The sequence below is a fragment of the Hypanus sabinus genome, chromosome 17 (assembly GCF_030144855.1).
Source record: "Hypanus sabinus isolate sHypSab1 chromosome 17, sHypSab1.hap1, whole genome shotgun sequence".
Classification (NCBI taxonomy): Eukaryota; Metazoa; Chordata; class Chondrichthyes; order Myliobatiformes; family Dasyatidae; genus Hypanus; species Hypanus sabinus.
Genome location: NC_082722.1, coordinates 4235004 through 4254002, shown reverse-complemented (window position 1 = coordinate 4254002; position 18999 = coordinate 4235004). Strand labels below are relative to the sequence as shown.

General features: G+C 44.4%; 1 protein-coding gene across 3 annotated transcripts in view; it reads left to right on the top strand.

Moving 5' to 3' along the window:
- The window catches only part of hydin (HYDIN axonemal central pair apparatus protein), a 1146554-nt gene that overhangs the window by 241422 nt on the left and 886133 nt on the right, over positions 1-18999 (top strand). For all 3 annotated transcript variants that reach the window (XM_059992477.1, XM_059992476.1, XM_059992474.1), the window contains exon 9: positions 1992-2175. In XM_059992477.1, coding sequence (XP_059848460.1) covers positions 1992-2175 — 184 coding nt within the window. The remainder of the gene's footprint in view (positions 1-1991; positions 2176-18999) is intronic.

Genomic DNA, 18999 nt, shown 5'->3' with positions numbered 1-18999 from the left:
ATATTGAGAAGCATAGAAAATGACGAAGTGTGTGTGGGAAGATGGATTAAAGTGACAGGAGACAAGAATTTGAAGGCTACCCTTGCGTAGTACAGGGTTTCTGCAAAGCAGTGACCGAGTCTGCCTTTTGATCCTCAAATTTAAAGAACACCACATTGTGAGCATGGAATATTGCACACTAAATTGGAAGAAATGCAAAACCATTGCTGCTTCATCTAGAAGAACTTTTTTAATTCCTGACAGGAGGAGGAGAGAAGTGAAAAGGTAGTTATTAAATTTCTCATGAATGTGGTGGTGCGAGAAGGGGAAAGTGGACCTGGAAATCATGGAAGCAATGATTCCTTTGAAGCAGAGGGGATATGCCTGGTTGTTGTGGGTAGTCGAAGCTTTGGAGCTAATCTGTTGAATGAGCAGGCTGGTGGATGGTCAGGATGATTGAAGACCTACGGAAATGGAGGCGTTGAAGTATGAGAGCCATGCCAACTATAGTAGAGAGAAGACCATGGTTAAGGCAAAAGGAAGTCTCCTTAAAGGAACTGGCCTGGGAAGCCCGATATTGAGAGAATGGCATAGAATCTTTACCAGATACAGGGTGAGAGATAGTTTATTGAAAGAATGGCAAATGGATCAGGCTTGGAAAATCGCAGGCAAAATTAACAAAGTATTTTCTCTAAGGTGTATGGAGATGACCTGATCCGAAAACGGCTCAGCTGATCACATTGTTAGAATGACTGTGCAATCTGTGAAGGACATGAGTAGAAATAGTGTATTCCCTAGCCTCGTGACTGGCAAACTTGACCAGCTTGACAGTCATTACAAAATCTGGCCTCTGAGATCACCTTTGTGTTTTGCATAATTTCCCCTAATTTCTGAAGACTTATATGGCTCATTCCACCAGTTTATTGGAATTGTTTCTGAATTCTTTAGACCAGTGCTTTTCTCGTGTGGGTGAAGTGTGAGCTGGAAGCAGCCTGGTGCAAGGAATGAAGCACCAGAAGCCTTGGTCTGTCTCAATTTTAACTCACCTTGAAGGAATACGTGGCAATTTGAATACTGTGGAAGATTTTCTAGTACGGAAAAAATACTTGCAAGGGATTGACAAATATATTATTAAAAGTGAATTTGTCCTATTAATTGTTAGAAATTCTAACTTTAATGAGCAATTAAAGTGCAAGTGTAGAAATTGTCAATGATCAAGGGCTGCCGTTATTATGAAGCCAATGGAGCAATGCAAATTAATCCTCTTGTCAAGTGGTAATTTACGAGGTATCTAAAGCTTGCCATACACTCCTAGTTGACTGGCACATTGGTAAGGAGCTTCACATTTTGATCATTTTTCAACATGATGTTGCAACATTAATTCATTTAACAAGGATCCATAATGTTGGAAATTTGAAATAAAGAGAACAAAAAATGAAAATAATGAGGAAAAGAAAACAAGATGGCATTCTAGGTAGATGTAGGGTTCCATCCAAGTGAGTCAACATCTCCCTTTAATCAGCATGCTGATTAATATGTTGTATATTTTTAGCAATTCCTATTTTTATTTCTGTCTCTTTACAAGAAAGGAGATAGTATGGATGATGTAAGTGGTGGCATCCGTCGGTCTCGAGAGACCATGGATCTGTGCCTGGAGTTTCCAGGGCGCAGGCCTGGGCAGGGTTGTATGGGGCCCTGGCAGCAGTTGCCCAAGTTGCAGGCCTTTACCTCTCTACGCCACCGATGTTGGCCAAGGGAAGGGCACTAGGACCCATGCAGCTTGGCACCGGTGACGTCGCAAAGCAATGTGTTGTTAAGTGCCTTGCTCAAGGACACAAACACGTTGCCTCAGCTGAGGCTCGAACCAGTGACCTTCAGGTTACTAGTCTGATGCCTTGCCCAGTAGGCCACGTGCCAACACATGATGTAAGTATAGAGCACTCATTCCTGTCTGTGCTTGTGATTTCAGCTTTTGGATCTGCACCTCCACTGACCTACATGTCTTTTATCAGATTCTTTTCAGATCTGATAAGTGAAGAAGAGGAAGTGACAGACTACTTTTTGCAGGAATGTGCTGAAGACCCTGCTCTACATGAAAGTATTTCTATCCTGTCCCGTACATTTCTGAATCGTCGCCGAATGGTGCAGGATGACAAGATGCTGCTATCTGATGATACCTTGTTCATCGAGCCAGTGGTTAGTGGTTTGATTGGATTGCAGAGATAATAGTGGTCTGTGGGTGGTGGATGTTGTCCTATTTGTTCTTGTGGATTGTTCTGTTACATGAACTACAAACATTGGAAATTGCCGGTTATTCTTTATTTAAATGACATTTTAACTTTACTTTTATGCTCAACAGGAGAGTCCAGGGGAATAAAATATTTTCTATTTGAGAGGCCCGCATTGGTATTCTGTACTCCAGGGCATTCCTCTTTAGATGCTGAATAGACTCTACATAATGCCAGCAATATTCTTCAGTCTTAATTTTTTCCCATTTCCCTATGCTAGTCAGATTGAGAACTTATATGCTTATTGGTTTGTTCATGCCTTGTCCACAGTTCACTTGATCATCACTTGTTAATTTGTCTTATCTTTATTGGGAGTATTCTATAGACCCCCTGGTAGCAGCAGAGATACTGAGGAGCAGATTTGGAGGCAGATTTTGGAAAGGTGCAAAAATAACAGGGTTGTTATCATGGGTGACTTTAACTTCCCTAATATTGATTTGCACTTGATTAGTTCCAATGGTTTAGATGGGGCAGAGTTTGTTAAGTGTGTCCAGGACAGATTCCTGTCACAGTACGTTGACAGGCCAAACGGGGGAATGCCATACTAGATCTAGTATTAGGTAACAAACCGGGTCAGGTCACAGATCTGTCAGTGGGTGAGCATCTGGGGGACAGTGACCACCGCTCCCTGGCCTTTAGCATTATCATGGAAAAGGATAGAATCAGAGAGGACAGGAAAATTGTTAATTGGGGAAGGGCAAATTATGAGGCTATAAGGCTAGAACTTGTGGGTGTGCATTGGGATGATGTTTTAGCAGGGAAATGTACTATGGACATGTGGTCGATGTTTAGGGATCTCTTGCAGGATGTTAGGGATAAATTTGTTCCGGTGAGGAAGGTAAAGATGATAGGGTGAAGGAACCATGGGTGACAAGAGAGGTGGAAAATCTAGTCAAGTGGAAGAAGGCAGCATACATGATGTTTAGATGGGTCTATTGAGGAATATAGGGTGGCAAGAAAGGAGCTTAAGAAGGGGCTGAGAAGAGCAAGAAGGGGGCATGAGAAGGCCTTGGCGAGTAGGGTAAAGGAAAACCCCAAGGCATTCTTCAATTATGTGAAGAACAAAAGGATGACAGGAGTGAAGGTAGGACCGATTAGAGATAAAGGTGGGAAGATGTGCCTGGAGGCTGTGGAAGTGACCAAGGTCTTCAATGAATACTCCTCTTTGGTATTCACCAATGAGAGGGAACTTGATGACAGTAAGGCGAATCTGAGTGAGCTTGATGTTCTGGAGCATGTTGATATTAAGGGAGAGGAGGTGTTGGAGTTGTCAAAGTACATTAGGACGGAGAAGTCCCCAGGGCCTGATGGAATATTCCCCAGGCTGCTCCATGAGGCAAGGGAAGAGATTGCTGAACCTCTGGCCAGGATCTTTATGTCCTCGTTGTTCATGGGAATGGTACCGGAGGATTGGAGAGAGGTGAATGTTGTCCCCTTGTTCAAAAAAGCTAGTAGGGATAGTCCGGGTAATTATAGACCAGTGAGCCTTATGTCTGTGGTGGGAAAGCTGTTGGAAAAGATTCTTAGAGATAGGATCTATGGGCATTTAGAAAATCATGGTCTGATCAGGGACAGTCAGCATGGCTTTGTGAAGGGCAGATCGTGTCTAACACTCCTGATAGAGTTCTTTGAGGAGGTGACCAGGTATATAGATGAGGGTAGTGCAGTGGATGTGATCTACATGGATTGTAGTAAGTCATTTAACAAGGTACCACACGGTAGCCCTTATTCAGAAAGTCAGAAGGCATGGGATCCAGGGAAGTTTGGCCAGGTGGATTCAGAATTGGCTTGCCTGCAGAAAGCAGAGGGTTGTGGTGGAGAGAGTACATTCAGATTGAAGGGTTGTGACTAGTGGTGTCCCACAAGGATCTGTTCTGGGACCTCTACTTTTTGTGATTTTCATTAATGTGAGGGTAGAAGAATGGGCTGGCAAGTTTGCAGACGGTGTTGTAGATAGTGTAGAGGATTGTCGAAGATTTGCAGATAGACATTGATAGGATGCAGAAATGGACTGAGAAGTGGCAGATGTAGTTCAACCCGGAGAAGTGTGAGGTGGTACACTTTGGAAGGACAAACTCCAAGGCAGAGTACAAGTAATAAAAGTACAAAGCAGGATACTTGGTAGTGTGGAGGAGCAAAGAGATCTAGGGGTACATGTCCACAGATCCGCGAAAGTTGCCTCACAGGTAGATAGGGTAGTTAAGAAAGCTTATGGGGTGTTAACTTTCATAAGTCATGGGATGGAATTTAAGAGTCACGATGTAATGATGCAGCTCTATAAAACTCTAGTTCGGCCACACTTGGAGTACTGTGTCCAGTTCTGGTCGCCTCACTATAGGAAGGATGTGTAAGCATTGGAAAGGGTACAGAGGAGATTTACCAGGATGCTGCCTGGTTTAGAGAGTATGCATTGTGATCAGAGATAGGGAGCTAGGACTTTACTCTTTGGAGAGAAGGAGGATGAGAAGAGACATGATAAGAGTTATACAAGATATTAAGAGGAATAGACTGAGTGGACAGCCAGTGCCTCTTCCCCAGGGCACCACTGTTCAGTACAAGAGGACATGGCTTTAAGATCAGGGGAGGGAAGTTGAAGGGGGATATTAGAGGAAGGTTTTTCACTCAGAGAGTGGTTGGTGTGTGGAATGCACTGCCTGAGTCAGTGGTGGAGGCAGATACACTAGTGAAATTTAAGAGACTACTAGACAGGTATATGGAGGAATTTAAGGTGGGGGTTTATATGGGAGGCAGGGTTTAAGAGTTGACACAACATTGTGGGCCAAAGGACCTGTAATGTGCTGTACTATTCTATGTTCTATGTATGACACCAGAAATCAAATTGATTTTATTACTATAAACCAAAGATTTAGAAACTCAGTGACTCAATTCAAAATATATCCAGGTGCAGATTGTAATAGTGACCATAACCCAGTAATATGTCACATAAAAATAAAATTTTAAAAACTAAAGAAGCAAAAACCTGAACAATCCCTTGACTAGTCGCAATTAATTAAAGAAGAAAAGTTAAGACAAAAATTTACAATTGAAGTAAGTAATAGATTTCAAAGTCTAGAAATAGTATCTGTTGAAGATGATAGCAATCATGTAGAAATGAAGTTTAACTCTCTAAAGGATACCTTAGTAGAATCAGCAAAGTCAGTGATTCCTAAAAAAAGAAAATAACACAAAGAATAAATGGGTGACAGATGAAATCAAAAATCTATTGGAAGAAAGGAGACAGAAGAAAGCAAATTCTAAAGAATATAAGTCTGTAGATAAAACAGTTGAAAGATTCTGTCAAAAAGCCAAGGAAGAATGGTTAAACCATGAATGTGAGCAACTGGAAAGAATCCCTATTACTGATCCAAAAGGGCTACATCAATAAATCAAGAATATCACTGGGAAAAAGCTCCTCTGTTCTTCAGGTGGATGTTTGAAAGCAAAGGACAGTACCATTTTCATGGAAAAAGATGAGATTCTGAACAGAAGGACAGAGTATATTCATAGAAACATAAAAAACATAGAAATATAGAAACACAGAAAGCCTACACCACAATACAGGCCCTTCGGCCCACAAAGTTGTGTCGAACATGTCCCTACCTTAGAAATGACTAGGTTTACCCATAGCTCTCTATTTTTCTAAGATCCATGTAGCTATTCAGCCCATTCCACGCACTCACCACTCCCTACATAAAAACTTACCCCTAACATCTCCTCTGTACCTACTCCCCAGCACCTTAAACCTGTGTCCTCTTATGGTAACCACTTCAGCCCTTGGAAAAAGCTTCTGACTATCTACACGATCAACGTCTCTCATCCTCTGTCACTCCATGGAGGAAAGACTGAGTTCACTGAACCTGTTTTCATAAGGCATTTTCCCCAATCCAGATAGATAGATAGGTAGATAGATACTTTATTCACCCCCAAGGGGAAATTCAACATTTTTCCAGTGTCCCATACACTTATTGTAGCAAAACTAATTACATACAGTATTTAACTCAGTATAGATATGATATGCATCTAAAATCACCCTCCCAAAAAGCATTAATAAATAGCTTTTAAAAAGTTCTTAAATAGTTTACTAAAGTGCATTGAGTGGTAACTTAAGCTCAGTCCTAACCCCGGCACTTTAACATGTCTTGCCCCTGGTGGTTGAATTGTAGAGCTGAATGGCATTAGGGAGTAATGATCTCTTCATCCTGTCTGAGGAGCATTGCATTGACAGCAACCTGCCGCTGAAGCTGCTTCTCTGTCTCTGGATGGTGCTGTGCAGAGGATGTTCAGGGTTTCCCATGATTGACCGTAGCCTACTCAGCGCCCTCCGCTCTGCCACCGATGTCATACTCTCCAGTTCTGTGCCCACGACAGAGCCCGCCTTCCTTACCAGCTTATTAAGACGTGAGGCGTCCCTCTTCTTAATGCTGCCTCCCCAGCACGCCACCACAAAGAAGAGGGCGCTCTCCACAACTGACCGATAGAACATCTTCAGCATCTCACTACAAACATTGAATGACGCCAACATTCTGAGGAAGTACAGTCGACTCTGTGCTTTCCTGCACAGGGCATCTGTGTTGGCAGTCCAGTCTAGCTTCTCGTCTAACTGCACTCCCAGATACTTGTAGGTATTAACCTGCTCCACACATTCTCCATTAATGATCACTGGCTCCATATGAGGCCGAGGTCTCCTAAAGTCCACCATCATCTCCTTGGACTCGGGAAGCCAGTTCTGGATCCACAATGCAATGTCCCCTTGGATCCCATGCCTCCTTACTTTCTCAATAAACCTTGCATTGGGTACCTTATCAAATGCCTTGCTGAAATACATATACTTTACATCTACTGCTCTTCCTTCATCAATGTGTTTAGCCACATCCTCAAAAAATTCAATCAGGCTCGTAAGGCACGATCTGTCCTAGACAAAGCCATGCTGACTATTTCTAATCATATTATATCTGCTTAAATGTTCATAAATCCTGCCTCTCAGGATCTTCTCCATCAAAACAACCACTGAGGTAAGACTCACTGGTCTATAATTTCCTGGTGCTATCTCTACTCCCTTTCTTGAATAAAGGAACAACATTCGCATCCCTCCAATCCTCCAGAACATCTCCCATACCCATTGATGATTAAAAGATCTTCGACAGAGGCTCAGCAATCTCCTCCCTCGCCTGGGGTACATCTCATCCCGTCCCGGCAACTTATCCAACGTGATGCTTTCCCACAGCTCCAGCACATCCTCTTTCTTAATATCTACATGCTCAAACTTTTAAGTCTGCTGCAAGTCATCACTACAATCACCACGATCCTTTTCCATAGTGAATACTGAAGTAAAGCATTCATTAAGTACCTCTGCTATTTCCTCCAGTTCCATACACACTTTCCCACTGTCACACTTGATAGGTCCTATTCGTTCACGTCTTATCCTCCTGCCCTTCACATACTTGTAGAATGCCTTGGGGTTTTCCTTTATCCTGCCCGCCAAGGCCTTCTCACGGCCCCTTCTGGCTCTCCTAATTTCCTTTTTAAGCTCTTTCCTGTTAGCCTTATAATCTTCTGGATCTCTAACATTACCTAGATCTCTGAACCTTTTTGTAAGCTTTTCATTTTTTCTTGACTAGATTTATTACAGCCTTTGTACACCATGGTTCCTGTACCCTACCATAACTTTCCTGTCTCAATGGAACGTACCCATGTAGAACTGCACCCAAATATCTTCTGAACATTTGCCACATTTCTTCTGTACTTTTCCCTGAGAAAATCTGTTCCCAATTTAAGCTTCCAATTTCCTGCCTGATAGCCTCATAATTCCCCTTACTCCAATGAACCACTTGTCTGTTCCTGTCTCTCTCCAATTTAAAAGAGATAGAATTATGATCGCTATCTCCAAAATGCTCTCCGACTGAGAGATCTGACATTTGGCCAGGTTCATTTACCAATACCAAATCAAGTACAGTCTCTCTTCTTGTAGGTTTATCTACATATTGTGTCAAGAAGCCTTCCTGAAGACACCTAACAAACTCCACCCCATCTAAGCCCCTCACTCTAGGGAGATGCCAATCAATATTTGGGAAATTAAAATATTCAGGAATTGTTTGAAGACGATCGAGGTGAAATACCAGAAATTAAGAACATTGAAGGTGCAAGTATTTTAAAATCAGAAGTTCATAAGATGAAGAAAGGAAAGGCAGCAGGTCCTGATGAATTAATAATAAACAAATGACTCAAGAGGCTGAGGACGAGCTTCACTCCAAGTGAGGTAAGGCTGAGTAAGTTCCCTTCAAAAGTTGAGGCAACATATTGGGTAGGTCATGGCAGCTGAGATCGGCCCCATGGTTTGTTCATCCTGCAGCATGTGGGAAATCAGGGATACTTCCAGTGTCCCTGACGACTATGAGTGCAGGAAGTGTGTCCATTGAGCGTCTGGAGCTGCGATTGGATTCATACTGGAGCATCCACGATGCTGAGTAAGTTGTGAATAGCACGTTCAGTGAGTTGGCCACACCGCAGGTAAAGGCTACACAGACAGAGAGGGAAGGGGTGGCCACTAGACAGCGTAACAGGAGGCAGGTAGTGCAGGAGTCCCCTGAGGTCATCTCCCTCCTAAACAGATATACTGTTTTGGATACTGTTAGGGGAGATGTCTCATCAGGGGAAGGCAGCAGCAGCTGAGTTCATTCACCACGGGTGGCTCTGTGGCACAAGAGGGAAGGAAAAGGAGTGGGAGAGCTATAGTGATAGGGGATTCGATTGTAAGGGGAATAGATAGGCGTTTATGTGGCCGCAAACGAGACTCCAGGATGGTATGTTGCCTCCCTGGTGCAAGGATCAAGGATGTCTCTGAGCGGCTGCAGGACATTCTGGAATGGGAGGGTGAACAGCCAGTGGTCGTGGTGCACATAGGTACAAACGATATAGGTAAAAAACGGGATGAGATCCTACAAGGTGAATTTAGGGAGTTAGGAGATAAACTAAAAAGTAGGACCACTAAGGTAATAATCTCTGGATTACTACCAGTGCCACATGCTAGGAGGATATTTCAGATGAATACGTGACTTGAAAAATGGTGCAAGGGGGAGGGATTCAAATTTCTGGGGCATTGGAACCAGTTCTGGGGGAGGTGGAACCGGTATAAACAGGACGGTCTGCACCTGGGCTGGACTGGAACCAATGTCCTAGGGGGAGCATTTGCTACTGCTGTTCAGGAGGCTTTAAACTAATGTGGTGGGGGATGGGAACAAGTGCAGAGAGATGGGGTGTAAAATGAGGGTAGAAGCAAAAAGTAGTAAGGTGAAAAGGAAAAGTGGCAGGTGGACAAATCCAGGGCAAAAAGCAAAAAGAGCCACTTTTCAACATAATTGTATAAGAGCTAAGAGTGTTGTAAAAACAAGCCTGAAGGCTTTATGTGTCAATGCGAGGAGCATTCATAACAAGGTGAATGAATTGAATGTGCAGATAGTTATTAATGAATATGATATAGTTGGGATCACAGAGACATGGCTCCAGGGTGACCAAGGATGGGAGCTCAACATCCAGGGATATTCAATATTCAGGAGAGATAGACAGGAAAGAAAAGGAGGTGGGGTAGCATTGCTGATTAGAGAGGAGACTAACCAATAGAAAGAAAGGACATTAGCCGGAGGATGTGGAATCGATATGGGTTGAGCTGCATAATACTAAGGGGCAGAAAACACTGGTGGGAGTTGTGTACAGGCCACCTAACAGTAGTAGTGAGGTTGGAGATGGCATTAAACAGGAAATTAGAAATGTGTGCAATAAAGGAACTGTAGTTATAATGGGTGACTTCAATCTAAACATAGATCGGGTGAACCAAATTAGTAAGGGTGCTGAGGAAGAGGATTTCTTGGAATGTATGCGGGATGGTTTTCTGAACCAACATGTCGAGGAACCAACTAGAGAGCAGGCCATTCTCGACTGGGTATTGAGCAATGAGGAAGGGTTAGTTAGCAGTCTTGTCGTGCGAGCCCCCTTGGGACCATAATATGGTGGAATTCTTCATTAAGATGGGGAGTGACATAGTTAATTCAGAAACAAAGCTTCTGAACTTAAAGAAGGCTAACTTTGAAGATATGAGACATGAATTAGCTAAGATAGACTGGCAAATGATACTTAAAGGGTTGACGGTGGATATGCAATGGCAAGCATTTAAAGATCGCATGGATGAACTAATGTAACCCCACTTTTTAAAAAAGGAGGGTGAGAGAAACTGGGGAATTATAGACCGGTTACTCTGACATCGGTGGTGGGGAAAATGCTAGAGTCAGTTATCAACGATGTGATAACAGCACATTTGGAAAGAGGTGAAATCATCAGACTAAGTTAGCATGGATTTGTGAAAGGAAAATCATTTCTGACAAATCTTATAGAATTTTTTGAAGATGTAACTAGTAGAGTGGATACGGATGTAGTATATTTGAATTTTCAAAAGTCCCACACCGGAAATTAGTGTGCAAACTTAAAGCACACGGTATTGGGGGTATGGTATTGATGTGGATAGAGAATTGGTTGGCAGACAGGAAGCAAAGAGTGGGAGTAAATGGGACCTTTTCAGAATGGCAGGCAGTGACTAGTGGGGTACCGCAAGGCTCAGTGCTGGGACCCCAGTTGTTTACAATATATGAACGATTTAGATGAGGGAATTAAATGCAGCATCTCCAAGTTTGCAGTTGACACGAAGCTGGGCGGTGGTGTTAGCTGTGAGGAGGATGCTAAGAGGATGCAGGGTGACTTGGATAGGTTAGGTGAGTGGGCAAATTCATGGCAGATGCAATTTAAAGTGGATAAATGTGAGGTTATCCACTTTGGTTGCAAGAACAGGAAAACAGATTATTATCTGAACAGTGGCCGATTAGGAAAAGGGGAGATGCAACGAGACCTGGGTGTCATTGTACACCAGTCATTGAAGGTGGGCATGCAGGTACAGCAGGCGGTGAAAAAGGCAAATGGTATGTTGGCATTCATAGCAAAAGGATTTGAGTACAGGAGCAGGGAGATTCTACTGAAGTTGTACAAGGCCTTGGTGAGACCGCACCTAGAATATTGTGTGCAGTTTTGGTCCCCTAATCTGAGGAAAGACATTCTTGCTATAGAGGGAGGACAGAGAAGGTTCACCAGATTGATTCCTGGGATGGCAGGACTTTCATATGAAGAAAGACTGGATCGACTAGGCTTATACTCACTGGAATTTAGAAGATTGAGGGGAGATCTTATTGAAACTTATAAAATTCTAAAGGGATTGGACAGGCTAGATGCAGGAAGATTGTTTCCGATGTTGGGGAAGTCCAGAACGAGGGGTCGCAGTTTAAGGATAAAGGGGAAGCCTTTTAGGACCGAGATGAGGAAAAACTTCTTCACACAGAGAGTGGTGAATCTGTGGAATTCTTTGCCACAGGAAACAGTTGAGGCCGGTTCATTGGCTAAATTTTAGAGGGAGTTAGATATGGCCCTTGTGGCTAAAGGGATCAGGGGTATGGAGAGAAGCAGGTACAGGGTTCTGAGTTGGATGATCAGCCATGATGATACTGAATGGTGGTGCAGGCTCGAAGGGCCGACTGGCCTACTCCTGCTCCTATTTTCTATGTTTCTATGTAAATTATCGCCCTTGAAGATTATGGAATTGTATATTTACTGATTTTATCAATGACATTTTTGAGACTAGAAGAGATGAAAAAAATCAGCATTTAGTAAATCAGTATCGGTATTTATCACTCTTGCTAAGAATCCTGGAGCAATAGAATGTGAATTACATAGGATTATAACTTTAATGAGTCACAGCATCAAGATACTTCTAAGGATTTTAATGACAAGAGCTAAAAGTAAAATACAAGCTCTCTCTCTCTCTCTCTCTCTCTCTCTTCTACCCCCAGCTTCTTCCCTCCCTCTCTCTCCCCCCCCACTCACTTCCATCTAGGGGGAGCAGAATTTGGCCCCACCAAACTGGGTAATCAGCTTGTGTAGATGCTGTATGATGTCTCCTACACGCCAACAGACAGTATACCATATGCGATTAATTGGGATTACTTTATAGATCGTACTAGAACTAAGTGATTAATAATGATACAGTATATATGAAAGAAAATAAAATAAAGAAAAAGCGCCAAAACTTATCAAGGTCCAAACCACTTCATGCACAACCGTTGGACTTCTGGTCACCATTCGATCCCCTCAGACCTCCTCGACTCGTAGCTCAGAACCACCCGAAGTGATCAATCAAGCACCCCCGGCACATCTGTCTTCGTCTCCTCTCCTCGCCGAATCTCCTGGCCTCATACCCCCGCTCAGGGTCCGTTCCGTCACCCAGCTTACAGCATCGCGTCCTTTCTCTCTCACCCCCTTATGCCAACTCCCCAAATGCTCGCCAACAATAGTTTACAGATCCAGAAGAGAGAATAACATTAATCCCAATTGGTTAACAAATGAAATACGATCCCCGTTATCAGCAACACTAAACCCAAACAAACCTGGAGAGAAAGCACTTATCATAACAAAGAAGCATTCCTATTTTTAACAAAACAAAGAAACCATTTTGATTAACATACGTAGTAACAAAGAAAAATAAACCCCCTTACACCAATAAGAAACCCCCTTACACATTGTTTACATTTACACTATTTATTGTAATTTGCCCTGTATTGTGCCTATTGTCTTGTTTATTAATTATTGTACTATGTTGCACTGTGTTGTGCACTTTATGTAGTCCCATGTAGGTCTGAAGCCTAATGTAGTTTTGTGTTGTTTCACGTAGTCTAGTGTAGTTTTGTGTTATTTCATGTAGCACCATGGTCCTGGAGGAATGTTGTTTTGCTTTTACTGTGTACTATACCAGCAATTATGGTTGAAATGACAATAAAAATGACTTGACTTGAAACAATATTACAAAAATAAGAGACAACTTGGGAATCAAAGTTGGTGGTGAAAACATCAATAATTTCAGGTATGCAGATAACTCTGTTAATTTCAAAAAGACAGAATGTATGGTGATATCCAAAAAGAAGAAGAACCCTATCCGCAGGCTGAGAATAAACAGTGAAGACATAAAACAAGTACAGAAATTTTGCTTCTTAGGAAGCTGGGTGACATCAGATGGCAGGTGCAACATGGACATCAAAAGAAGAATGAGGATGGCTTAAAGATGCTCAAAGGGTGCTCAAAGTTCAAAATTTTCCCAAAAGGGGGAAGGTGTCACGGAGGTGAGAAACTGCTAGAAAATTCAGCATTCTAATGAACAAGGAGACAATTAAAAGAGAGAGAGGACTTTGACTTGGTTTTGATAACACTTTTAATTGTGACCTTGAGAGAGAGAGTATGACGCCAGCTGAGACACGAGCTGGGAGGTCACCATGGTAACAGCTCAAACTGGTTGAGCTAACAGACGGCTGGAATTTTGAATGGATTATAAGAAGTTGAGGCTTTTGGTCTGATAATGTCAGAGGAGACACGACACGGGAGAAATGTGGAAGCTACCTGAGAAACCACTGGTGGAGTTTAAGACCACCACGAGGGTGGAGGCCACGGACCGACTAATTTCCACCCGTGATTACCAGTGTGGTTAAGAGCTTGCCTGTGGGGGTCTGCCGGTGGTGAACCCTTGCCGTGGGTTAGTAGACCGTTCCCTGGAAGGGCCTCTGTCTGTCTGTGTCTGTGTGGGGTTCACACGAAGTGACTCTAAAGACTTCGAAAGCAAGAACTAAAGCTGCCAACTTAAACAACAACTCAATTAACTCTCGCTTTCTCTCTCTCCATCAATTCAACTCGACGCAACAGTGAACTGAACTGCTTAAACTTACCTGACACCGTAAGACTGATATCTACCTCTGGGACTATTATCTTTGAATCCACACACACATTTGCAGATATATATATATAATAGTTTATAATCTGTATCGTATTATCTGGTTTAATGATATTAATTCGTAGTAGCAATAAATATAGTCTTAATTTATAGTAAACCAGACTCCAGGTGTGTTCCATTTCTGCTGGTCCTTTTCAATTCATCACGGGATTCATGACAATACCAATGAATTGATCCACTTGACCTGAAACAGGAGTGTGTGGGCCATGGCAATCAAAGCTCAAACTGGGCATGGCACCGGATGAAGATGATGATCATTGTGATGATAGCCTCTATAAACCTTGCTTGATCCCAGTGATTGCAGGAGAATGGAGACGTGCTAACCCCTATAAACATCAATGGATCTGGGGTTGAGAGAATGAACAGCTTTAAGGTTTTCGGCATAAACATCACCGAGGATCTCATGTGGTCTGTACATACTGGCTGTATCGTGAGAAAGGCAAAACAGCGCCTCTCTCACCTGAGACGGTTGAAGAAGTTTGGTATGGTTCCCAAATCCTAAGAACTTTCTACAGAGGCACAATTGAGAGCATTTTGACTGGCTGTATCACTGCCTGGTATGGAAATTGTAGTTTCCTCAATTGTGGGACTCTGCAGAGAGTTGTGCGGACAGCCCAGCATATCTGTAGTTGTGAACTTCCCACTATTCAAAACATTTACAAAGATAGGTGTGTAAAAAGGGCCTGAGGGGGTCATTGAAGACCCGAATCACCCCACCCACAAACTGTTCCAGCTGCTACCATCCAGGAAATGGTACCACAGCATAAAAGCCAGGACCAACAGGCTCCAGGGCAGCTCCTTCCACCAGGCCATCAGACTGATTAATTCATGCTGATGCTTCTGTATTTCTATGTTATATTGACTATCCTGTTGTATGTAATATTTATTATAAATTATTATAATTGCACATTTGAATGTAGACATAAAGATTTTTACTCCTCATGTATTTGAAAGATGGAAATAATAAATTCAATTCAATTCCATTCAATCAAATACTGAACGTTATCTTCCTGGTTTGTTCCTTCCACTCCAATTCCCTCCTCATTCTGAAACCTGACAATCAAGCTTTGCCCTCACCTGGCATCATATCTCCAGCAACTGATCCCTATCCCCACACCCCAAACCCAGATGAATACTTAACTACCCTTTGGTTTTTTATAACCTGACTTATTTATATGTAACATAGATGCCACAAGCTTTTTCTGCTCTTAAATTTTCAGATGCAATGAAACTATACGTAATTTAGATTCAAAGGGAAGGATATTGGATCCAACGGTTTAATTTTAATTGTCATTTTCTTTGAAGTTTAACAATTCATTATCTGTTCGTATTCTAAGAGCCTTTGTATACAGAACAGTTTGATATGTCTCGAGTCGCTATACAAAGTATAATTCTAAAGCTTTTTGATCTTTCATTAAGTGACTGGTATTTTCTCATTGCTTAACTTTTTATTGCACAATTGAGTAAGTATTTTTAATGGGATTATTACTATCTATAGCTTAGAACCAAATTTTTCTTATCTCTATGGTATAAAAGTAGCTGTTTTGTGCTAGCCGCCATCTTTCTTTCTACACGTTCGCTTCTTCAACTAGTAAGACCCACTGTCACTGTTCTGTTCCTGTTCTCTTTGTTGTATCAACTCTAATAAAATGATTGTGAAGCAACAGGCCTTATGCCTCATTCCTAACTTCTAGAAGAACCTTGGATTTAAACACCAGAGTCCAACACAGACATAAAGAAAACATATTTTTAGTAGACAAGTGTGGTGGTTCAGTCCAAAGTCCGTGGTCCGGTCTGCGGACTCCGGACTCCGGTTTTTCCGGCAGTCCCTTGCTGTGGTTGGACTTAATTAGAAACACCTGAGGCTCATATTGGAACTGGGAATATAAGTGGCCCTGGTATTGCGTGTGGTTGGTTGGTGGGTGGGGGTTTCCTTGTCAAGATACTCATGGCACAGATGGCTGGTGGAAGACTAGAATGGACTCTTGCCATCCTTGGGGCTGCGTTGGAGATCCATGGCTTCTGGGAGCTTTGCTGGTAGTAGTCAGAGCAGTCATTATGGTATGGATTCAGCAGTTTCCCGGGCCAGCTGGGTGGCTGTCAGCCACTCCGAGCTAGGTAGAGACGAGCTAGGTCCTGACGAAGTGTCTCGGCCTGAAACGTCGACAGTGTTTCTCCTTATAGATGCTGCCTGGCCTGCTGTGTTCCACCAGCATTTTGTGTGTGTTGTTTGAATTTCCAGCATCTGCAGATTTCCTTGTGTAGGCTGGGATCCGGTTGCTTCTGTAGCCTGCCAAGGCTGCTGGCCGTAACGGCTACTTGGAGCTACCCCAAAGCAGAGGTGGAACTGTCTGTCATTCCTTGGTGTTTGTCTCTTCCTGTCCTTGCCCCCGTTGGTTAAGTCCGGCCATTCTGCCGTTGACCTGCGGGGGGATCTGTCTTGTCTTTGCCTCTGTCAGGTAGGTCAGGCTGTTCTGCTGTTACCCGATGGATGGTCCTGCCCCACCTTGGTGTGGAGTTATAGATGAGTCCTGGCTTGTCGGAGGATAAGTCCCGGTTCCATGTTAATGTACAGTTCCTAGTCTGCCCCTAGCTCCAGCCTCCGAGTTCCCCAAGCTGCAAGCCTGCAGCGCCTAGCCTCCGGCCTCGACCCAAGCCTGCAGCGCCTAGCCTCCGGCCTCGACCCAAGCCTGCAGCGCCTAGCCTCCGGCCTCGACCCAAGCCGGCAGCGCCTAGCCTCCGGCCTCGACCCAAGCCGGCAGCGCCTAGCCTCCGGCCTCGACCCAAGCCGGCAGCGCCTAGCCTCCGGCCTCGACCCAAGCCGGCAGCGCCTAGCCTCCGGCCTCGACCCAAGCCGGCAGCGCCTAGCCTCCGGCCTCGACCCAAGCCGGCAGCGCCTAGCCTCCGGCCTCGACCCAAGCCGGCAGCGCCTAGCCTCCGGCCTCGACCCAAGCCGGCAGCGCCTAGCCTCCGGCCTCGACCCAAGCCGGCAGCGCCTAGCCTCCGGCCTCGACCCAAGCCGGCAGCGCCTAGCCTCCGGCCTCGACCCAAGCCGGCAGCGCCTAGCCTCCGGCCTCGACCCAAGCCGGCAGCGCCTAGCCTCCGGCCTCGACCCAAGCCGGCAGCGCCTAGCCTCCGGCCTCGACCCAAGCCGGCAGCGCCTAGCCTCCGGCCTCGACCCAAGCCGGCAGCGCCTAGCCTCCGGCCTCGACCCAAGCCGGCAGCGCCTAGCCTCCGGCCTCGACCCAAGCCGGCAGCGCCTAGCCTCCGGCCTCGACCCAAGCCGGCAGCGCCTAGCCTCCGGCCTCGACCCAAGCCGGCAGCGCCTAGCCTCCGGCCTCGACCCAAGCCGGCAGCGCCTAGCCTCCGGCCTCGACCCAAGCCGGCAGCGCCTAGCCTCCGGCCTCGACCCAAGCCGGCAGCGCCTAGCCTCCGGCCTCGACCCAAGCCGGCAGCGCCTAGCCTCCGGCCTCGACCCAAGCCGGCAGCCTGCGGCCTCCGGCCTCGACCCAAGCCTCAAGACCCCAAGTCCCTATCTAAGCCTCGTCACATCCTCGCCTGGGTTTGACGAGGCAAGACCCAGGTTCTGGGTCCTTGTCCAGTTTCGGGGTTGGAGTCCACCCCAGGCTCCTTGTTCCCAGTCCCTCATCCTGGTCCTGCTTCCCCTGGCTAGACTGCATCCCAGCCCGTCCTTGGGTTCCGTCTCGTCCTGTTTCCGGGACTCCAGTGTCTGTGTCCTGCAGTTAGGTCCTGATTCAACACCTGACTTATGACAACAAGGTCAGTGCATTGGCATAAACCAGTGTCTTCATGACTGTTCAATCTTGTAACAGCAGGTAAAGATTCTGAGGCACAGCTTTGTAGACAAATTGGAGTTAGAGTAACGACCTCTTGTGCATCAGTGGGTGGTGGGTTGAAAGATAGCAGACTATCAAATGCAAAATAGCCATGTGACTGTAATCACGAGGAAATCTGCGGATGCTGGAAATTCAAACAACACACACAAAATGCTGGTGGAACATAGTAGGCCAGGCACGTTTTGGCCTGAGTCCTGATGAAGGGTCTCAGCCTGAAACGTCGACAGTGCTTCTCCTTATAGATGCTGCCAGGCCTGCTGTGTTCCACCAGCATTTTGTGTGTGTTGTTATGTGACTGTAATTGCCAGTTAACCATGCTGAGATATATCTAACGTAGTTACAGTATGGAGTTAAGGTGAGTGCTTGAGGGGCCCTGAGGAGAATGCACTGATATCTCTCAGATGATTTTATTGAGAGGTATAGCATTCTAATTAGAAAAAATTATAATTTTATTTTGATTAAATTCTTCATTTAAACACACAGTATTTTAGTTTTTTATGTAAAAATAATCACAGAACTTTGGACCCAATGACTGTATTGCGTAATTTGTGTATTCAGCAAGTGTTGACCAAGGAAGTTAACACTGATAAATAGTTACTGAAATGTCAGTAACTAGGTAACTCACAGTAGAAAATATATATAATTATGAAGTTTCAGAACTTTTACATTACATTTGGCAATAAGCTGAAAGTGAGCCAAGTTTCTTGTAGAGCAAACACGAGGAAATCTGCAGATGCTGGATATTTAACCAACACACACAAAATGCTGGCCTGCTGTGTTCCACCAGCATTTTGTGTGTGTTGTTCAAGTTTCTTGTAGCTGAGTTGTGATTTGCAGAAGATAATAACATTAGGAATTTATGAAAAGTGCTCCATCATTGCTCTTGCATATCTGTGGAAAATTACTAATACCAAGAGGAGATCTTTTGTATGTGTCATTGAGAATATTCAGAGCTCTGGTAGTTGTAAGTTTGGACTTGAGAGGAATTGATATGGAGACTGGACAA